At 58.1% G+C, this 20360-nt stretch overlaps 9 protein-coding genes across 9 annotated transcripts; 4 read left to right on the forward strand and 5 right to left on the reverse strand.

Moving 5' to 3' along the window:
* Positions 1–56: 56 nt before the first annotated feature.
* Positions 57–2693, reverse strand: PSEUBRA_004935 (Importin-beta, N-terminal domain protein; the record flags this gene model as incomplete). Its single annotated transcript, XM_016438395.1, has 1 exon — positions 57–2693. One exon carries the CDS (start codon positions 2691–2693, stop codon positions 57–59), a length of 2637 nt encoding a protein of 878 aa, XP_016290876.1.
* An 834-nt stretch (positions 2694–3527) lies between these two features.
* Positions 3528–5183, reverse strand: PSEUBRA_004936 (General substrate transporter; the record flags this gene model as incomplete). Its single annotated transcript, XM_016438392.1, has 1 exon — positions 3528–5183. The coding sequence occupies one exon, from the start codon at positions 5181–5183 to the stop codon at positions 3528–3530; it is 1656 nt and encodes a 551-aa protein (XP_016290877.1).
* A 2297-nt stretch (positions 5184–7480) lies between these two features.
* Positions 7481–9388, forward strand: PSEUBRA_004937 (Ovarian tumor, otubain; the record flags this gene model as incomplete). Its single annotated transcript, XM_016438421.1, has 1 exon — positions 7481–9388. The coding sequence occupies one exon, from the start codon at positions 7481–7483 to the stop codon at positions 9386–9388; it is 1908 nt and encodes a 635-aa protein (XP_016290878.1).
* Positions 9389–9691: 303 nt separating this feature from the next.
* PSEUBRA_004938 (B-cell receptor-associated 31-like protein) lies at positions 9692–10594 on the reverse strand (the record flags this gene model as incomplete). Its single annotated transcript, XM_016438443.2, has 4 exons — positions 9692–10103; positions 10193–10290; positions 10367–10482; positions 10579–10594. 4 exons carry the CDS (start codon positions 10592–10594, stop codon positions 9692–9694), a joined length of 642 nt encoding a protein of 213 aa, XP_016290879.2.
* Positions 10595–10870: 276 nt separating this feature from the next.
* Positions 10871–11725, reverse strand: PSEUBRA_004939 (Short-chain dehydrogenase/reductase SDR; the record flags this gene model as incomplete). Its single annotated transcript, XM_016438438.1, has 1 exon — positions 10871–11725. The coding sequence occupies one exon, from the start codon at positions 11723–11725 to the stop codon at positions 10871–10873; it is 855 nt and encodes a 284-aa protein (XP_016290880.1).
* A 757-nt stretch (positions 11726–12482) lies between these two features.
* On the forward strand, positions 12483–14327 carry PSEUBRA_004940 (Ferric reductase, NAD binding; the record flags this gene model as incomplete). Its single annotated transcript, XM_016438411.1, has 1 exon — positions 12483–14327. One exon carries the CDS (start codon positions 12483–12485, stop codon positions 14325–14327), a length of 1845 nt encoding a protein of 614 aa, XP_016290881.1.
* A 1400-nt stretch (positions 14328–15727) lies between these two features.
* On the forward strand, positions 15728–16668 carry PSEUBRA_004941 (TATA-box binding protein; the record flags this gene model as incomplete). Its single annotated transcript, XM_016438428.1, has 2 exons — positions 15728–15933; positions 16149–16668. The coding sequence occupies 2 exons, from the start codon at positions 15728–15730 to the stop codon at positions 16666–16668; spliced, it is 726 nt and encodes a 241-aa protein (XP_016290882.1).
* Positions 16669–17367: 699 nt separating this feature from the next.
* Positions 17368–18301, reverse strand: PSEUBRA_004942 (Cleavage/polyadenylation specificity factor subunit 5; the record flags this gene model as incomplete). The annotated part of the gene is made up of 4 exons (XM_016438446.1): positions 17368–17507; positions 17605–17680; positions 17783–17978; positions 18081–18301. The coding sequence occupies 4 exons, from the start codon at positions 18299–18301 to the stop codon at positions 17368–17370; spliced, it is 633 nt and encodes a 210-aa protein (XP_016290883.1).
* A 585-nt stretch (positions 18302–18886) lies between these two features.
* Positions 18887–20194, forward strand: PSEUBRA_004943 (uncharacterized protein; the record flags this gene model as incomplete). Its single annotated transcript, XM_016438422.1, has 2 exons — positions 18887–19134; positions 19258–20194. The coding sequence occupies 2 exons, from the start codon at positions 18887–18889 to the stop codon at positions 20192–20194; spliced, it is 1185 nt and encodes a 394-aa protein (XP_016290884.1).
* Between the last annotated feature and the right edge of the window lie 166 nt (positions 20195–20360).

The raw sequence follows: 20360 nt of genomic DNA on the forward strand, positions 1-20360 counted from the left end.
ATGGATGATGCAGAGGGTATTACATGAATGTGCTTCAGGGGAGTGAACGTGGGGTTTTACTTTGTGGCCTTTTTGAGCATCTCCCTTGCCCAGGTGGCGGTCTTCCTAGTCTCCTGGCCGTTGCCACGACCTCTTCCTGCCTTGACAAACTCCGCCACCCAAGGGCTGCTCAGCAGAGCTTTGAGTTCGCCGTTGGGGAAAGCGCTAGCGATGTCGCCGAGCAAGCCCAGTGCGCCACGGATCAACGGTTCGGAGGCCTGACTCTGCGTCTGTGCCTGTGCTACCAGCGTGATGAACCCAAACATGCTCTCCACATACGGTTGGAGCGCTTCCACCCGGTTCCCCGAACGCAACCCCGACACGGTCCCCACATACGCCTCGCAGATCCCCTCGCGCAACGAGTTGATGTAGTCCAGCATGTCATAATCGTTCGGATCCACCGTCTGGATCAACGACGCCTGCTGCAACACCGACATGGCCATCTGGAGGTACTTTTCGAACGACGCCCCGATTGCCATCGCAATGTCCCCAAAGCACGACAGGATCGGCGGCTTGACACTCCTGTTCAACTGCGGCGATTGCAGGTTGGCGAACAAAGCGTTCATAAAGTCGTCGCAGTACTTGGCCGAGTTCTCGCCGAGTGCACGGCAGATGTCGCCGATGAGCCCAACACTGATCGAACACAGCTGGTATTCTTCGTGGTTGCGAAGGCCTTCGACCATGAAGGGCAGGAAGGCGCCCAAGTACTTTTCAAAGTCGCCCTCAAAGGCCGAGATCACGGCGCCGACGGTGAAGAAGGCATCTTCAAGGACCGTAGGTTGCTTGCCGCCGTTTTGGATGAGCGTCAGGAGGTTGGTCATAATACGGTCGCCCAAGGGAAGCGTTTCGCGGCCCAGACGGCGCACACAGGCCATCAAGACACTGCACAGGTTGCCCTGTAGCTCGGACCAGTTGTTGCGGTCGTCCATGCCGACGAGCTGACCCGCCACGTCGTTGAGCTGCTGCTGTCGGTCCAGGATCTGCACCAAGACGCCGCTGGCCTGGTGGAGGCAGTCAGCTGCACAATTGGTGACGGAGCTGGCCAGCGCTTCGTACGCGGAAGTGCGGCTGTTGGACTCGTTGGACGTGCGCCCAGTCGCCTGGAGCAAGCTCGAGACGATGCCCTCGAAGAATGGCGAGAGAGGCGTGGTTGCCACCGAAGCGGCGTCCGTGGGCTCGCCAGCGCTGTCGTAGGCCACTGCGTTGGCGCCAAGCTGCTCGGAAAGGTTCATGATGGCCCAGCAGCAGTTGGTGACAATGCGGGGCTCGTCCTGCAGACCAAGCACAAGGGCCTGAACGAGCGCAGGGAGGTGAACGTCGGTCTTGATCGAGTCGCAGCAAAGGTCCGAGATGCGTCCAAGTGTCCAAGCGGCCGTGTCCTTGACGGCGATGCTCTGGTCGCGCAGCATCTCGATGATCGTTGGGAGTGCCGATTCGACCAAGGGAGCCAGCGTCTTGCGGTCGGGTCCTTCCATGATGGAACCGAAACACATGACCGCGGCTTCACGCGCATGCCAGTCGGGGTTCTTGATGTTGCTCTCGACAAAGGGAACGGCCAGGCGGACAATGTCGTCGCCGACCACCTGGGCGAGAAGACCAACACAGGTACCGGCGGCTTTGGAGACGTCCCACTCGTCTTCGTCGGCGTCCTCGTCCTGGGTCTTGAGCAGTTCGAGCAGGACAGGTACAATGTCGGGAAGGGCGATGCGGGCAAAGTTGTAGCAAGCGCGTTCGGGCTCTTCGTTGAACTCGAGCGCCTCCTCCGCCTCGAGAGCCAGCTCGATCTCTTCGTCGCAGACGGTGGACCAGAATTCGACGGCTTGCAACGCCACCTTGGGCTCCGAGTCGCGCATGCCGAGGACGGTGAGACCAAAGAGAGCCTGCTCCATGTAGAAGCGCATCTTATCGTAGTAGAGCTGCATGATGCGGACCAACGCTTCGTATGCTGCGACCTTGACCGAGATGTTAGGACTCTGCGTCGCTTCGCAGACGACCTGCATGATGTAGTTGCGCTCGCCTTCGCGTTCGAAGTTGGCACGGACGAATTCGAGCGAGTTGTAGAGCGCCTGGAGGGCAGCGAGCTGGACTTCGGGCGCTGGCTCTTCCTTGCGGGCGCCCTGGATGACGGCGGTGAGGATCTCGTTGGACTGTGCCGCCAGAACGTCGGAGCTGATGCCCTCGCAAGTGAAACCGATGGCTTGAAGAGCGGCCTGTCGCAAGCGCATGTTGTTGGCATCGCCCATGGCCCCCAAGAGTTGCGAGATGAGCTCGTTCCAGAGTCCAACGGGCAGTTCGATAGCAGCAATGGCGGCGATCACCTGGGCTGCAGCGGTGCCTGCGCGGTGCTCTTGGCTGCCGAGGGAGCTGAGTACTTTTTGCTTGATCTCATCGCGGCTGGTCTGTGGTAGTTGTGTCCATCGTGCGGTGTATTCTTCGACTCGGGTCTGATCGCGCGCGGTGAGTGCATTCTTGACGGCGAGACCAGCAGCGGTTCGAATATGCGAGGGCGACTGTTCGTTGGCCAATTCTGCAGCGAGGGTGCTCATGTACACGGGATAGCTATCGCGAGCGGCTGCCTCGAGCTTCTGTTCGGCATCTGTGCGGATGGCCTGATCCGGCGAGAGCGAATTTGTCAAGAGCTGATTTGCGTCCATTTTGATGACTGGTGATGAGGAGTCGTGTATATGTGTGTGAATGCTTTGGGTCGACGACAATCAGAGGAGATGATGCCGCGATGGCGGTGGGGTGATCGAAAGCGCTCGTTCAAATTCTCGAGAAAGCGGCAGTGAACGGTGTGAAGCCGAGCCGAGCCGAGCCGAGCGAATCGATGGCGAAGGTCACGATAATAACGAGGTGGAGAACAGAGGCTGCGCTGATGGAGTGGAAAGCGGAACGACGAAGAAGAAAGTGACCAAGGTCTGAGCGGGGCGAGCAAGCGCAGAAGGTGCGACTGCGTGAAATGTTGATGTGTTGCTCTCGTCCCGCCTTGGAGTGTTCGCCTTGGCCTTCTGTGCTCTGCTGAGTGTGACTTTTGGCTATTTTTTCGCGCTTGCAGCTGAGCCTCTCAAAGACAAACACATCGCGCACACACTCGCCCGACAATTTCATTTCGCGGTGGGCTGCTTCGATTTATCTGTTGCGTCACCCGCCTCGAGGTCGCAGAATTACATAATTCTGAGTGGGCGACTACAAAGAAAGCATTCGGAGGCCTAACAATTCCGTTCGTTTCGCGGCTACGCCTCAGCACCTCCCGACATCGACGGCGATCCATTGCTTGCTCAGCATCTGGGCTGTTCCCATCCACACTGCGGTGCAGGCCCGTCGCGATGCAGGCCTCGAACGGATGAATGAAAGAGAAGCGATCAATTGCTAAAGGTACAGCGACGACGACGAGCTGAGCTAGCAACCTCGGTGTATCAAGCAGAGGCAACTCGCTCAACTCATGCCGCGGTCGCAGGAGTCTAGTAATACAAAGAAGATCGGCGCGTCTAGTGCGGAGTCGACTGCGCCGACTCAGAAGGGGCAACGTGGCTGCTGCTCTTCTTGTCGACGCTGACCAGGCCGACAGCGTGCGGATCGCTGTCGAGGTGTGATTCACGCTCCGAGGGCGACGCGCCCGAGGCGGTGCCGAGCTCGTACTTGGACCACTGCCAAGCCGGGACACGGTGGGCATAGAGCTGATCGATCTCCAAAAACGTCTTGCCACGTGTCTCCGGCAGCAGGAAGAAGGCGAGAACGGTGATGACCAGCATGCATCCGCCAAAGATGAGGTACGCCTTAGCCGCCAAATTGCCTGCATCGCTAGCCGTGATCTGAGGCAGTGCGAGCGTCGTCACCACGGCCGTCGCTTGGCCCCATCCAACGGCGTACGACATGGTGTAATTGCGCAGACGTTGCGTTGGCAGTTCCGAAGGCATCAGCAGCGAGATCGAGTAGAAGCACAGCGTCCAGACAAAGTTGAACACCATGGCTAGGCCTGAAATGGCTTTCGCCACATTGACGTCGCTAGTGTAGAAAGCGAGCGTACCAGCCACGAAGTCGATGATGGTCAGAAGGACGAAGCCGGGCAGAGCAAGCGATCTGCGTCCCACCTTTTCGAGCGCGACAATGGCCAGTGCTGCTCCCGCCACCTGACAGATGTAGGCATACACCGTCAAGACGAAAGGATCGCCGAGACGGAGCTGCGTCAGGAAGATGGTGGCATAGGTGGTGCTCAAGATGATACCACTGATTTGATTGAGCGAGAAGAAGGAGCCGGCTACCATGGTGCGCAAGAGGTGTTTGCGGCTGAGGATGTCGGTGAACTTGGTCTCCTTGGCGAGGTGGGCGCGCTCTTGCTCGGCGCGCATGATTGTTTGGAGTTCCTCTTCAATCTCGATGTCCGAGACGGGGCGGACACGCCTGAGAGCCATGCGAGCTTGGCCGATGCGACCCTTTTGTACGCACCACACGGGCGACTCGGGCAGGAAAGGAGTCGGCAGTAAGAGAAGGAAAGGCAGCGCGGCCTGTACCGCGAGAGGCACCTTGTACTTGCGGGTGTCCTGATAGGTTCGATCCGTTGCCCAGCAGCAGATGGCCGCCATCAGATTAGCAAGAATGGTGAGGAGATTGGAGGTGGCGACAGCGCCTCCGCGAATGCTGGTGGGGACCACATCGGCGAGATAGAGGGGTCCGATGGAGAGGGCGCAGCCGTACGCGAGCCCGTTCATCACACGGCCAAAGATGAAGGCAACGAGGTTGGGTGCCCACAGCTGCAGTTGCGTCGATGGAATGCTGAACACATACGCAGCGCAGAGCGACCATTTACGACCGAGCTTGTTCTGCAAGAATGGCGATAGCAGAGCGCCGCAGATGGTGCCGATCAGCGGAATCGAGAAGATCATCGACTGATGGCTTGCGGTGAAAGTGTAGTCGCGCGTGGCCCGATTGAGACCTTGGTACTTTTTGACAAACTCGGGCATGGCCGCAAGCGGACTCATGAGGGAGTTCTCGAGACCGTACGTGGCGCCGCTCAAAGCGATGGTGAGCACGGTCACGAAGACAGAGAGGCTCCATACTCGAGGCTTGTTCGAGCTTGCGTGCATCGAAGACGAGGAGGAAGAAACCGCCGCAGCGGCCTCGGGGATGGGCGAATGGGAGGGCATGTTGTCCAAAGAGATCTATAGAGAAAGCCGGAGAGATGAGCAGCGCTTGACGGTTGCGGTGTGCGTCGAAAGAGCTGTCCGCTACAAGGATGGGGTAGGGGACGGCGATGCGGGGAGCGGAGGGGTGGGTGCGAAAGGATGGCAGATGAGTTGGGGTCTTGCCCGTGTGCTTTTACGTCTTTTGGTAAGCTTCACTACGGAAGCGTGTCATGGGGGAAAGAGGTGCCCGAACAGAGAGAAGGAGCGGTTGCGACAAGGGACTGCGCTTGGCGTGAACACGGTTTGGCTGCCCGAAGTGGCGTTGGTGCTGACTCGAACGAGCGAAGGAAAAGACAATGAAGGGAGAATCCGAGCGTCTGGGACACTGATGAAATGTCATGCGCAGATCGAGATGAAGCGGCCGTCGGTTGCGCTTGAGAGTGTGTCTGCGCCGCACCGCGTTGTTGGTGGGGATAGGAAGGTTGCGTCGAGAAACTGCAGCCAGCCGCGCGAGCTCTCCGAAGGAATTGTTGGTCGTCTTCAGCTAGCAGGTAGAGCAGTGGCGATCAAACCCGCAATTGGGGCATATACGGGTGCAGTGAAGGGCGAGTGGGTGGGGCAAGCAGCCTCGTGCGCCGATGTCACTTGAGGTGAATGTTGGTGGGGCAAAGGTGGCTAAAGCCGACGACCAAGTGGCAAGCCTGGTTGGTAGCGCGCAGAGGATCGCATGGCGTTACAGCCGGAGACTCGGACAGAGCTCGATCATGAGCTTGCCATCGGGCTCGTATCGATGAGTGATGGTGCTCGCGAAGAAAGAGCTCGGAGAGGAACGAGGGTACGAGACTGATGTGATGATGACAACGAATGCTAAGTTTGCTGGACCCTGTAGGCTATCAGTTTGAGAAGCAGCGGCTATGTGCGAGCCACAGCAGCTCAGCTCGAGGGGCGGCGTCTATTTGCGGAGAAGGAAACAAATTGATTTGGGGCCCACAAGTCGCCGCCGCATCATTTCTCCGCGCGCTGCACGCTGCATCTTGCTCCCACTCTTTCTCGATAAGTTATGCATGGCAAGAGCTCTGTGCGCATCTTTGCTCGCTCAAGTCATCGTCAGATGCAGACCGATTACGATGGAGGTGGGCGATGCCTGTTGTTTGTCCGCTGTCGTAGTGGGTTGGAGAGTCGACGGCGGGGACAGTTGCAGCTCCATATCGTAGGAACAATGACGATGTGCGCAATGAGTGGGCCACGCCAGCCTCCGAGCTCAGCAAGTCGTGTGATCCGGCGAAAAGAGCGAGCAAGTCACCATACACCAAGCGATCGTCGGTCGGTCGTTGACGGCTGCTTCATCGATGATCCAGGCAACCAAAGCCATACGATATCGAGGCACGCCGGTCATTTTCAAAATTTGGGTCAAGTGAGCGGAAGCAAGTTCAGAGCAAAATGTTTTCTGACAAAGCTCGGTCTAACAATGGCGAATTTTCGAGCAGTGCATGCACTGTGACACTGTGACCAGCCAACTCTGTGTGTGCGGAGTCGAGTCTCCTGTGAATTTTTTTTTCTTGAAATTCAGCTTTCAGCTTCTGTCAGCCAGTCACACGGCCAGCCAACCAGATCAGCCGGACCTGCTGCTGCTGCTGCTGCTGCGTGTCGTCCGCCGCGGCACGGCGTGTGGTGGGCTCGAGAGACCCAAGACACGTCAAAGACGACCAAGTGAGCCATGACCCTGATCTAGGTTAGCTCGCATATCATCCACGCCCTCGCACTCCCATCAAGCGCACGCAGGGTCGACCTATACCGCGCTGCTTCTTACGCGTTGGCTACATCATCGTCAGCTGGGCTGCAGCAGGACCATTCGACCTCGACACGGCTATACACGTGTGGCTAGACTTCTGTCAGACACCGTCCAACCAACCACTTTTTCGGCCTGCAGCTTTAGCACCGCCGGGCCTCTCCTTGTCTCCGCGCCCATTGGTGTTAACAGCATCGCCTGCACCTTTGCCAGGACTCTTCACGACCCTGGATGCATCGGATCCCGTTGGATCGCCCCTTTGATATCTGCGCAACAACGACCGTAGCACGCTGACCTGGGCGAGCCGAACCGCGCGTTGCACCCCCCTCGAGAGTCACTCGGCCCTTCCGATATCGCGCTTGTCATCCTCCTATAAGACGTAGAGCGACGCCTAGACACCCATTCACTTGCCTCGCCTCCTCCTCGCTTTTCCACCATCGCGCTGCACTCCATGAGGCCCCATCTCGAGCTACACGCCTCCGATCGTGCCTAAACGACCTTGAACTCTTCCAATAAGGTTGCCGATACCATGGGCAGGCCTCCGCGCAACGCCGCGGCGGGGCCCAGCCGACGCAGCGCGAGACCCGCCTCGACCATCAAGAACGAACGCATCACTCGCAGCAGCAGATCCAAGAACAGCCATGCACTTGACGACCCCGAACAAGTTGAACGCGATCTCAACGCCCAGCTCAAGCGCATGGGTCTCTACGCTGCCAACACCACTGGCGACGGCAACTGTCTCTTTCGCGCCCTCTCCGACCAGCTCTACGGTCACTCGTCCAGCCATGCACAGCTACGTCAGGAAACCTGCGATCATCTCGCGGCGCGTCCTGAAAAGTTTGCCGGCTTTGTCGACGACAAGCCTTTTGACCAGTACGTTCGGCTGATGCGCGAGAACGGCACCTATGGCGGTCACTTGGAGCTTCATGCCTTCGCCCAAATGAAGCAGAAGCAGATCAAGATTGTGCAGCCCGGGCTGGTGTACGTTGTGGAAGACGTCGACGACTCGCCCGAAGCGAGACGCGCGAGAGAGCACAAGGAGCAAGAGCGATTACGCGTTCAGAACACCATCCAAGCCGGCACCGAGGGCGCCCCACTCACCGAACGGCAACGGCGCAGACAAAAGAGGGAGGACACCAAGCGGGACAAGAAATCGTCGCAACTCAGTGCCACCGACGAAGCATCCACATCAGCGACAACCGCGGCATCCACATCAGCCACAGCATCCGCATCAGCAGAAGCACCGGCACCGACAGCGACATCATCAGATCCATCCATAGCAGAGGCAAGCGACCTCGCATCCAGCAGCCAAGCATCGTCGTCGACACTCGCATCGCCCCGAGAAGCGACAGCTTCCAGCTCGCCTGCCCAACCTGCAGAAGCATACGGACCCTTGTACATTGCCTACCACAATTGGGAGCACTACAGCTCGATCCGGAATCTCGACGGCCCGCATTCTGGCCTCCCACGCATCAAAGAGCAGATTATTGCGGCGGCCGCCGGCTCCGCTGCCGCAGATGAAGACAGCAAAGCTTCCGCCAAGGGTGCGTCCAATCCCACGGAGCCAACCTTGGAGGAAAAGATGGTGCTGCAGAGCGTCAGCGGCGATCACGACCTCGACGAGATTCGACAGCTGCTCAGCGAGAACGAAAACAAGTGGGATCAGGTCGTAGAGCTCATCCTTGAGAAGGATGCTGCCATCGATGAGGAGGAAGCCGTCGGAGCCGAATTGCAGGCCCTGCCCTCTTCTGGCGACCTTTCGACTGCGTCCAATCGACTAGCTGTGCCACCGCCGCCACCGTTGCCGGATCACATGCGTCACTGGCGTGCCACTTCGCCTTCTTCCGTCGACACTTCGGCCACGCATAGCAGCGGTGAGGGCGATTCACCATCCACCACCGCTACCACCGACGACGGCGGCGACGTCACAGCCTGCGCTTCCCCCGACGCATCGAGCCTTTCGCGTGGCAGCACACCTGGCGTCGAGAGGCTCAGCAGCAAGCGGGCCGCCTCGTCCGATGCCATGACCATGAGCATGATCCGCAGTCCCAAGCGTCGTTCGCAGAGCAGATCGCCCGAGTTTGACGCCGAAGCAGAGTCGCAATCCGGCAAGACGGAAGCGACCACGGCCGCATCGCAAGCTGCTGCCGAGCCTCGCGACGACGAACCAGAGACCTACGAGATCATCAAGCGCGGGCGAGGACGTCCACGCAAGGACGGTCTTCCGAACAAGTCGACCATCGTACGTCGCGTTCCGACGGCGCGAGAAAAGCGCGACGCAGCTCAAGCACGCAAACGCGAGCGCCAGCTCGAGAAAGTCACTCGATCTCGTGAAGCAGCCAAGGCCAATTCCAAGACGGATAAAGGCGGTGCAGCGGCAACGACCAACCGTCCTTCGCCCGCCGAAGTGTGCGGCTTTCGCGAGCTCAAGATCTGAGCAAACGCACTTTGCCTTCACATCTGCCGCCCTCTGACCCGTCTCCATCCTGATTCAAACGGAAGCATCATTGCTCAATCTCTCTTGTCTGTTCGCATTTGTACTTCTCCCCACGCATCTCAATCGCATATGTTTATCGCTTGCTCATATCGTTGCGGTGAGAAAGCAGAGCTGGATCCATATTTGGCATCTTAGCTACAGGGGCGAGTGGCGGAGGGGCGATCCCAGACAAAAGCCATGGTAAGCGCGAATCGCGGGCAGGCAGCCTAAAGCTGCGCCACGACTCCAAAAATGATGCAGCGTTTAGTCCTTTTTGGTGGAAGTCTGGCCGGTGGCTTTGGCGAGTTCGTCGCTGAGGCGGTTGTACTCCTGCTGTTGCTGCTTGGTTTGCTTCTTGAGCGTGTCGATTTCGGTCTGGTACTTCTTCTCGATGTCGGCTCCGCTACCGGCGGTCTTGGAACCCTTCTTGAGCGCGACGAGCTCCTCCTGCGTGTTGATGAGGTCGAGGATGAGCGAGTAGGTGCGCGAAAGGATCAGGCTGAGGAAAAGGGTGAAGCCGGTCAAGTACATGTTGCGCTGGCTGTAGAATTTGCGCGCAGCGTAGTTGGTTTCGGTACGGACGTCCTGAACGCCGCGGTTGTCGCGGGCAGTTTCGCCTTCCGACATGACCTTGACCATGCGTTGAACGGCATCGACAAAGAGGACCGCAACGAAGCTAAATTGAAGGAAAGAAAGGTGACGAGGTCGAGATGAGATGGTCAGCCAGGTTCGTCCTACCTCGCGAGACAAAGTGCGTATACTCACATGAATGTTATCTTGAGACCGTATTGGATCTTGGCGACAACCGGGTTGACGGCGAGGAAGTGGAAGAGCTTGCGTCTCCAGGTGAATGGAAGGGGTACCTGTGTAGCGGACAGCAGAAGTGTCGTCTGTCAGTACATTGAAAACGGCTCTGAATAACTCGGCTTAAACACTGACGATGAGGACCATGAACATGGCCATCTCGAAGCACAAAAGTGCGAATACGATGCTGTAGTAAAGCGTCATCTCGAGAGAAGTCTTGTGAACGACAAAGCGAGTTGAGGATGTGCTTGCTGAACCAAAAGGATGGTGGATCGAGAAGAAGGTCCAAATGCGATGTCTTTTCAGGTCTACCTTCGCAGGCTAATCTGAGACGTGGAATGACTAACCGAGGGTCGCGGCCATGTGTGTGTCTGTTTGAGCGTGCAGAATGACGAGGCGTAGGACAGCCGAGACGCCAAATTCTAACAACGCGCCGGGGCCACTTTTTTTGGGCAGTCCTCCACTTGCAGTCCTCACAGCCTCACCGCACGATGACGCCGGGGCACCTTCCACAGCACCAAGCTTCTGGAGTATCACACACATCATGTCTGCATCGTTTCCGAATGTCATTCTACTGTAGATGCGATGCTTGAGCCGGCAGATGGATGCTACAAGATGAAGGCTCCACGACGCGGCAACTCACGACGTCTTGTTCTTGACAAAGTCGTTAAACTCGTTCGAGTAGTCGTCGTGCCATCGCGACAGGGCAGGTCGATCCTGGATCACGTCGTTGACGTTCCATTCCATGCGAGCCAAGTCGGTCTCGCGAGGTGTCTCGTTGTCGGGGCAGAGGATGTAGAACGAGCCGGCATTGATACGCTCGATCATGAATTCGACCGTCTGTTCGGGCGTCCAGGCGCCATCGGGTTTGGGCTTGCCGTCGGCAGCTCCTGTCAGTCCAGTGTGCACCCATCCCGGGATCAGCAGCTTGACGTCGACTTTGCTCGACTTGTCTTCGCGCAGCTCGTGGGCCAATGACTCGGTGAAGACCTTGACCGCGGCTTTAGAGACGTTGTAGGCGGGTCCGGTACCAGGCGGTGTGGTGATACCTTGCTTTGAGCCCGTGTTGATCAAGAGCGCGGACTGGCCGTGCTCCTTGAGGTCAGGCAAGAAGGCTTGGCTTACGTTGACGACGCCGTAAAAGTTGGTGCTGAGGATGCGATCCCATCCGTCCGAAGTCGAGGCTTTGGTGGGACCGCCTACACCTGCGTTGGCCATGAGCACGGTCAGCTTGGTCCCGCCAAACTTTTCAAAGACGCTCTTGCGGAACGCAGTGACGCTGTTCTGGTCGGTGACGTCTAGCAAGCCAATGTACGACTCGCCCTTGTCCGACAGCGCCTTGGTGGCCGACTGAAGACTCGATTCGTTCCGATCGCCGATCGCGACCTTCATGCCTTGTCCTAGGTAGTATTTGGCGGCGGCAAGACCGATTCCGCTAGCACCGCCGCTGATGACGGCCAGGTTGCCAGCTTTGATGGCAGCGTGAGCAGACATGGTTGGATGGCGAGATTGGGAAAGAAGAAAGCAACTTGGAGGAACGGACGGTACGGAGGATGTAGCGTTCGGGGTGTCGTGGAGAAGAGGACGCATGTCGAAATGTGACCTGCTGCTACTGTTGCTACTTTGAGATCGTTCTCGCCGCCGGCGACTAATGTCTCGGCCCTACTTCTTTCCACGAGCTGCCCTGCAGGTCAAGTTGAGCAGCCGGCCACCACGAGAACATCGAAGGATCGAATGTGGATAGCCGAGCGAGGGCTGTCTCGTACGATAGAGATTACGGGCTGGCTACCACCGTGGGCCCCTCTTACTGCAGCACGACTCGCGCCATGAGGGAGCGTCGAGCTGTCCCGACCGGCATCTGTTTCTCTTGCACTCGGCTTCGTCCCAACGTGACAGCGGTCGACCGTTGCCTGAGGTGGTTGGTAGCCGTGGCGAGATAGTAATGCTGGTATCCTCGTAGGCCTGCGCTCGGAGACTTTTTCGTCACGGAAAATCGAGCCGCTGTCAAGCCCACATGGCTCCAACCTTCTTCGACTGCCAAAAAGGGTCCGAGCCGCCTGTCACTTTGGCGGATCGGCCCGCCGTGATGAGAAAAAGGCTCCGAGCAGCAGCGTGTGCTTCGTTGAGGTGGGTCGACAAGCCTTCGCCATTGCCTGTCGATGAAGAGACTAGACCCCATCTCGTACCACGACCACTACCCATCCCAAGGTTGATTTTGTCCGTCGTCATCCGCATCACAAGGACGATCACCATGGAGCGGAGACACGGCTCGCCAACGACCGCCGGCATCGGCTTGCTGCCCAATACACGGACTGGCGATCCGTGGGCTGGCCAGCCGAAGTACAGCAAAGGAATGACGGCGTCCATCTCGATCATCATCTTTCTCTTTGCGCTAGCTTCGGTGCACTCGCGTTGGCAACGGTACCAACATCAGCGCCATGCCAGCGACTCGACTATCCTCGAGAAAGCGACAAGATCCTCAACCTCGGGCTGGCTGGCTCGACCCGCCGCGGCCTACCGAATGCTGGCCTATCGAAGGCTGCCATCCTATCGTTGGGGCTTCCTCAACCTGCGTCTGCCCGTCCTCGGAGCTACTTTGGCGCTCTCGGCCTTCATGCTCGGTTTCACCATCTGGGCCTTCGTCGTGCAACCCTACTATCGAGACAACAGCAGCTTCGGAAGCCCGCCTCTGGCCCTTCGCGCCGGTATGATGGCGCTCGGTCTCATGCCTTTCATCTACGTGCTAGGCTCCAAGGTCAACTTTATCTCTCTGCTCACTGGTGTGAGCCACGAGAGGCTTCAAGTCTACCACCAATGGCTCGCGCGCTTCATGCTGTTCCTCGCCACCGTCCACATGATCCCATTCATCTATCAGCCGCTTTCTGAGGGTGGCGCGGCTGCGCTGCGAGAATGGTTCTCCTCCGACAGGATCAACACGACGGGCGTCATTGCGTACGTCTGCCTCTTTGTGCTTTCGTTTGCGAGCATGACGGGCATCCGCGAGAGGTGTTACGAACTCTTCCTGCTCATCCACGTGCCCGTTGCCATCCTGTTCCTCGGCTACATGTTTGTGCATTGCCAGGCTTTGCTGACATCGTGGCGATATCTGTGGGCCACAGCAGCACTGTACATGCTGTCCGTGTTCCTGCGCTTCGCCGCTCAGCTACAGCAGAACAGCTTCCTCTCGCTGGCAACGTGTCGGGTCGAAGCGCTGCCAGGTGGGCTCACCAAGATGACGGTCGACTCGGCGTTACGATGGAGGCCCGGACAGCACGTCTTTGTGCGCTTTCCAGGCCTTGCGCCGCTGTCAGCGCATCCCTTTACGATCGTAAGCATGCCGTCGGCGGACGATCAGCAGCTCATGTCGACGGTGGTGCTCATGGCCAAGGCTCGCAAAGGCATCACGAAACGTCTCTACGACCGAGCGTCCCGCGTGCAGGCAGAGCAAGTACCTCACAGAGGAGGCGGTCTCGCTCTCTCTGCCGTGCTCGATGGCCCTTACGGGCAGGATGCCAGCGTCTCGGATCATCAACACGTCTTGCTGCTGGCAGGTGGAAGCGGCATCACCTTTGTGCTGGCCTCTTTGCTGGAGCTGTCGTGGCAGTGGCAGAAGAAGGCAGCGGCCACTCGTCATGTCCATTTCGTCTGGTCCATTCGAGATGCAGAATCGCTGGAATGGGTCCGTCCATACCTCGTGACCGTCACTGCACTGGCACCGTCGGCGAATGCACTCCGAATCTCGATCTACATCAGCGGGCGGGACGCTGTTCCGCGGGATCTGGCGTTGCCCGCAAGCTGGGAAGTGCACTGGGGCACGCACCCTGATGCTGCAGCTGCAGTGACAGATCTGGCCCGCGAGGCATCCAACCCGAGCAAACAAGTCGACGTCGAGAAAGCGTCATCTAGCATGTCGAGCGCGAGTGCAGAACCCTTCGAGAGCTCAGGTTCTGCTGCTGCTGCTGTTGTCGTGTGCGGGCCATCTGGCATGGTCAAGGACGCTTCCAATGCGGTAGCAGACCTCCAAGCCGACATTCTACGTGGCAATTTGGCGGGCGTCGAGAATGTCACTCTCATCACGGAGAGTTTTGGGTTCTGAACAATGTGATATTTGTCGTTTCATCTACGATGTAGCGCCCATCCGGTCTGCGAATCTATTGTGGCTGGAGAGCCAGAGACGGCCCCGGCCCCCAGCTGTGGATGTGCTCCAGTTCATCGTGCTGAACAGTTCAGCCGAACCTCGCTATCCTCCATCAGATAAGGAAGCCAGACGAACCGAGCCGTAGCATCGAGGCGGGGCTCCGCAGCCTTAGATGGCTTAACAAGGCTAGGCTGGAATCGGGCGAAACTGAAGACGGTCAAGAACGCGACGTGCAGGCAGGCCTGCAGCAAAGAGTCGCTTGCGACTGGCTTTGCGACTTGGCTGGCCTTGATGGCGTGAAACCCGCGTGCAATGAGCTTCTACACGCGCGTCTCTCTTCCAGAGCTGAAAATCAGACACGTCTGCGGTTTGTATTCTCGATGGAGCTCCCAATTCAAACAGCTGCTCCTGTCTTGACCAAATTTGAATGCCACGACTCAGCCAAATTCAAGAAGTGCGGATGAGATCCAATTTGATCGACTCACAAAGCTCTGTTCAAGTGCCTCCGAAAAAATCTTTGCTGCAGTTGGGCGGTGTGTACAGTGACGGTTCCGCTCTGGTATATATACACGAGGAGGGTCAGCGGGCATCCCCCCCAATTCGAATTCGAAATCTCCGCCTTCCCTTCTCACCACATTCATCCGCTTCGACACTCAGTCTACGCGATATTTGCTGCTCGCTGCCCTCCAGCAAGCCTGTATCCGCTCTTGTTCAACACTAGCACTACAGCTTGTCAACGCATCTTCTTGGCATTCCGCTCATCGAAGGTGTTCGTCTGCTGCTCATCCTACGAAGCTCATCAGCGCGACCAAAAGCCGTCTCTGGATCGAAGAGGTCTTCGTTGACTCGCCTTCGACCTCGACCCGCCTGTTTGCTGCTTGCTTTTTTCTGGAAGTCAGTCCGGCACGCATCCCCACGCACCAGCAGCAGCCAGCATCGACTAGTTCTGTTTGTCGACGGTGACATCCCGTGTGTACTTGGAGCCCCTTTCTGCTTTGGCGATCACCTTGACTGTTGATTGTCATTCACCAGCGGAAGGATTCCCCTTCGGCGCACCGCATCGTCCGTTTTTGCCATCGCAATACCAAAAAAGTGATCTTTCCCCATCGAAAGTCCTTCGCCTATTCAGGCCCCTTCTCGTTGTGCGACGTCTCGTCCGCATCCTTTCCGCTTCTCCCTCTGTGACCTTGGTCACCTTCTTCGCCTGATTGCAACTCGGCACACTTTTCGCCTTCGCAATTCTCGACGCCGACGCCGCCCCATCCGCCGGCTTCAGCCTCGTCCTTTCGTCGTCACCACCGTCGTCGTCTCTTCCTCTTCATCCCGCTACTTCCGCTTCGCTACCGCTCGCTATCAAGATGGCTTTCGGAGGTGTCGCTCTGCCCGGTTCGGGCAACTCTGCCAACAACGCAACCAGCTCCAAGGGCAACGCCAACGCTGGTGCTCTGACCAGTGCCAATGGCGCCGGCAACGATGACAAGAAGGTGGTCGCTACTGGCAAGGACGCTGCCGGGATGGATCAGCAAGGCCTCTCGAGTGTACACGGCATTGTGCCTACGTTGCAGTGAGTATCTTGTTCCTTGGCAGACCCGCTAAACGATCCTACCCGTCGATGCATGTCCTCGCTCGTCATCTCAACCGGATATGCGCCCGGGATGATGCTCCGAGGGCTGGCGTCATTGCGGGCCTGCTACCGTTCCGCATTATCTTTGATCATGCCGTATTGACACTGTTGAGCTCTAACCCACAACCCATCCCACGCCACTTCACCCCACCCAGAAACATCGTCGCGACCGTCAACCTCGAGGTGCGTCTCGACTTGAAGACCATCGCCCTGCACGCGCGCAATGCCGAGTACAATCCCAAGCGTTTCGCCGCCGTCATCATGCGTATCCGCGAGCCCAAGACCACAGCACTCATCTTTGCCTCGGGCAAGATGGTGGTCACGGGTGCCAAGTCGGAGGATGATAGCCGTCTTGCTAGTCGAAAGTACGCCCGTATCATCCAAAAGCTCGGCTTCGAGGCCAAATTCAGCGAGTTCAAGATTCAGAACATTGTCGGCTCGTGCGACGTGCGCTTCCCCATCCGTCTCGAGGGCCTCGCCTACAGTCACGGTGTCTACTCGTCGTACGAGCCCGAGCTGTTCCCCGGTCTCATCTACCGCATGGTCAAGCCTAAGGTTGTGCTTCTGATCTTTGTCTCTGGCAAGATCGTGCTCACCGGTGCCAAGGTACGAGAGGAGATTTACCAGGCGTTTAATCTCATCTTGCCTGTACTGGCTGAGTTCCGCAAGCCTTGATCGAGGCCGTGCGCCTTCAAATTACCCACCCTCTTCCGCAGCATCACTTCTCCATTAATCATCACCATCAGCAACAGCAGTATCCGCAGCATTCATCCTTCCTTCGCTCTGCGATGTGCTTCAGGCTCGAAGGAACCCAGCACCATCAAAGAGCAAGCTAGTCCTCCTCTTCCGCCCCCTATCGCACTTTTGGCCTGGTCGTCCCACTCCGCGCCTCTCGGTGTGCCGATAGTTGTCGCGATCGGCCACCATAGATGACTCTTTCTTCACCTCGTTTGTCCGATCCGTGGAAGCTTCGTTGTACCAACGCCAGGATTCGAGCAAGCATACCCGCGCCGTCTTTTCCCGTCGCCCTGCCTTCCCTCCATCAGCATCCCATTGCTGCATTACACAGAAAATCATTCAAACCAACATTGTACTAGTACCGCTCTTCTCTTTTGCAACCGCACTGTTGTCGATCCGACGCACACGATCCTTCCTTTCTGTCTGCGCCTTGCTTCCTGTGTCGATATGAGAGCAGGACATTCGACGTGGACTCGTTGAGAACGCATTTCGAGAGCCGGCTTCTTGGGAGATTGAGCACGACCTGCCCGAGCTACTCGGATCATTGTTCGCACAAGCTTACACTATCGGTGACGGTGTTGACTAGGATTACAGAATGTACAAAGGGGGACGCGAGGCTGATGCGCGGCCCCGCACTCAATCAGAGTAGATAAAGTTGTATCGAGAGAGCAGATGTGGGATGGCGGCGAGTTGCGGACCGTAGCGCTGCGAGTTGTCGTAAAGCTCGAAGAGTGGCACTGCTAGCAGCTTCATGTTCTTGGGTACTGCGAGCACCTCTGTTCGGCACGAAAATCAAGGCAAGAGTAGGATAGAGATGGAGGAGTGTGAGCGCCAGCAAATGATGTGTGGTGCTGGCCACGGTGAGAGACTTACTGGTGGGAGGGATGGTGACGAGGAAGAGCTTCTTGCACTCTTTTGGCTTTGTGACGTGTGGTGGTGCGTATGGATACTGTTATGCGCGTTCGGTTGTGAAGAGTTCGAAGCGTCAGCCGGCCGTCGTCGCTTTGCCCTGCTGCGGTGAGCAGGCCGATACGTGATCCAGCGAACTCACCATGAATGTCTCAAAGTTTGGCCTCCACCACTGAGCGAGACAGTCCTGAATCTCCCAGTCGCCGTCCTCTTTGTTGCGCCCCTCGCCGTTGGGACCAAAGGAGTTAGGGTCGCTCTCTACTGGCCCCAACCGCTCGTCCAGTCTCGCCTTCATGCCTTCCACTTCGTCCTCGCCCGGTTTGAGGTAGTCTCCGGGGCTGTTCAGATGCACAGATGGACCGGTTAGAGCAACAGAGGTGTCAGTCAGAGCTTGCGCCTCTCGAGCGATCCTTTGCCATCAGCTGTTGGCTCTAACTTACAGCTTGAAGAAAGCATTCGCGATCTGGAGCATCAGCACGTGTGGATGCCCGTGTTCGTGCACCACCAGCACTGCCTCTACTGTCCTTCGCATGCCGAGATCCTCATAGTTGTTCTGCAGCCGCTGCAGTCGAGCTGCGACGGATGGATCTTCCTCGGGTTGCGCGTCTTTGGTTGTGAATGTGAAGGCGGTGACGGGATGCAGCGTCAGGGTTTGCGACATGGCGGATCAGATCGACTTCCACGGGGATGATCCTCCTCGTGTGCGATTGGACTCGGTCGAAAAGGTCCTTCGTGGAAATGCAAGACGATCGGAATGTCAAATCTGAAGTCTGCTGTGGCGTGTGATGGTTTTGTATAGAGCGAGAGGCTCTGTTGGGATGATGGGTGTCGAATGCGCTGCAAGAAGAAGCTGCCAGATGTCAAAGAGCGACTTGAACCCTTGGTGTCTGTCTGGCTTATGTAAGCCTCTGGGCGACCCTGGATGTTACATCTCTGAATTGCCTTTTTCGGATTCGGCCCCACGACAGATCCGGAAACAGGGTTGACTGTGCGACCCTATGACGAAAGGATGAGTTGGGTGACAGCCATGTGGGGACGTCGCGACCCAATTTCCATCCACTTTTCGACGTGAGCGGACGACCCTTAAGAAGCGGCTGCATCTGCGCAGATATCATATCCATCCGCCCGATCCTCGTTGCTCCTTTGCGGTTACACCTCCATCTACTCATCTGCGGTTGTCCAACGGAAGCTCTGCCCTCTTTTGCTGTCCATCCATCTCGCAACGCCCACTCCACGCTACGCAAGCATGTCGTCTACTCCTTTCAAAGGCTCGCTCAAGGCCAAGAGAAAGGGCGAGCTCACCGAGATCGCCCAGGCCCTCGGCATCGGTCTCGACTCGTCGCAAAAGAAGGAGGAGCTCGAGGACCTCATCCGCGAACACCTCATCAGTCACAAGAGCCAGTACTCGTCCAACAACGATTTCAAGGGTCTCATTGACAGCCTCGACTCGGGCCGCAAGCGATCCGCCCGCTCCAGCAGCGTCAACGGCAACGCGTAAGTAGTCGCGTCTCTAGAGGTGGACCAGGCTCGATCAGCTCGCGCCCAACCTCCGTACCCGTCCGCACGTCCTGAACCGTTTTGCTGACCATGTTTGCTATGATTGACACCGCACAACAGCGACTCGGACGCCTCGGACTCACCCGAATCGTCCGTGCGCTCTCCCCGCAAGCACTCGGGCCGTCCCTCCACCCTGGGCCTCCCCTCGACCCCCTTGACCAACGCCATTCCCGCCAACGTCACTGACCTGGCCAACAGCGTCAAGCAGCGCGGCCTCAAGGCGCGCAAGTCGCTCGACAAGCTCGCCGACTCGCTCACGGACAACGCGCGCTCCACCGCCAAGGAGCTCACCACCGAGGTGCAGGACGTCCAGAGCGAAGTCACCGCCAGCCTCCAGGCTGTCCAGGGCGAGGCCACCAAGCGCTTCCGCAAGGTCAAGCAGCAGGGCAACAAGGTCTTTGTCCGCGCTCGCACCTTTTGCAGCGACACCAAGAACCTCGTCCGCCTCCTGGTCGCTTTCGAGGGTCTCCTGCTCGTGCTCGCTACACTCCCCACCTCGTACGTCGAGGTGGGCAGCCGTGGCCCCAAGATCCCCATCGTCAACCCCAAGACGGGCATCAACGGCTACCTGCCTCACTGGGCCATCACGCTGCCCGACCCGCGCGGTCTGATCAGCTTCGACTTTTACCGTCCCTTGATCCTGTGGGCCGTGTACAGCGTGCTGGTGCCCCTCGCCGTCGCTCACCTCGTCACGTTTGACCGCCGCAGCCAGCCCTCGGTCTACACGTTCCTGCTGGCGCGTCTCTCGGCGCTCGTCTTCCTGGCTCGCGTCCTGCCCAACAGCACCTTGACTGCGCTCGGCGTGCCGTCGCCCGCCGTGCTGGGCGTCGCTGCTGGTGAGGTGCCCGAGTTCGCCCTCATTCGCGGTCTTCGCAAGCTGTTCTCCTACGACTATGTGCTCGCTCACCTCGGTGTCGACCTGCAGATCTGGGCTACGGCCACCGTATTCGGTTTCGCTCAGTACGAGGCTATCGCCGTTCGCCCTCGTGCTGCTTAAACGTGCCAGACGGCGAGCGTGATACAACTGCGATCTCCGCCTCCTCCGGATACCAGCCCGCTTCGACCAAGGCGACACTCTTCGCGACCGTTTTCCACGTCCGCTCTGTGCGGGAAGAGATACCCAACGGTTCGCCTCGCTTTTTCGCCTGCAGCGGATCAAAGCT

Source organism: Kalmanozyma brasiliensis (assembly GCF_000497045.1).
Source record: "Kalmanozyma brasiliensis GHG001 unplaced genomic scaffold PSEUBRA_SCAF4, whole genome shotgun sequence".
Taxonomy (NCBI): Eukaryota; Fungi; Basidiomycota; class Ustilaginomycetes; order Ustilaginales; genus Kalmanozyma; species Kalmanozyma brasiliensis.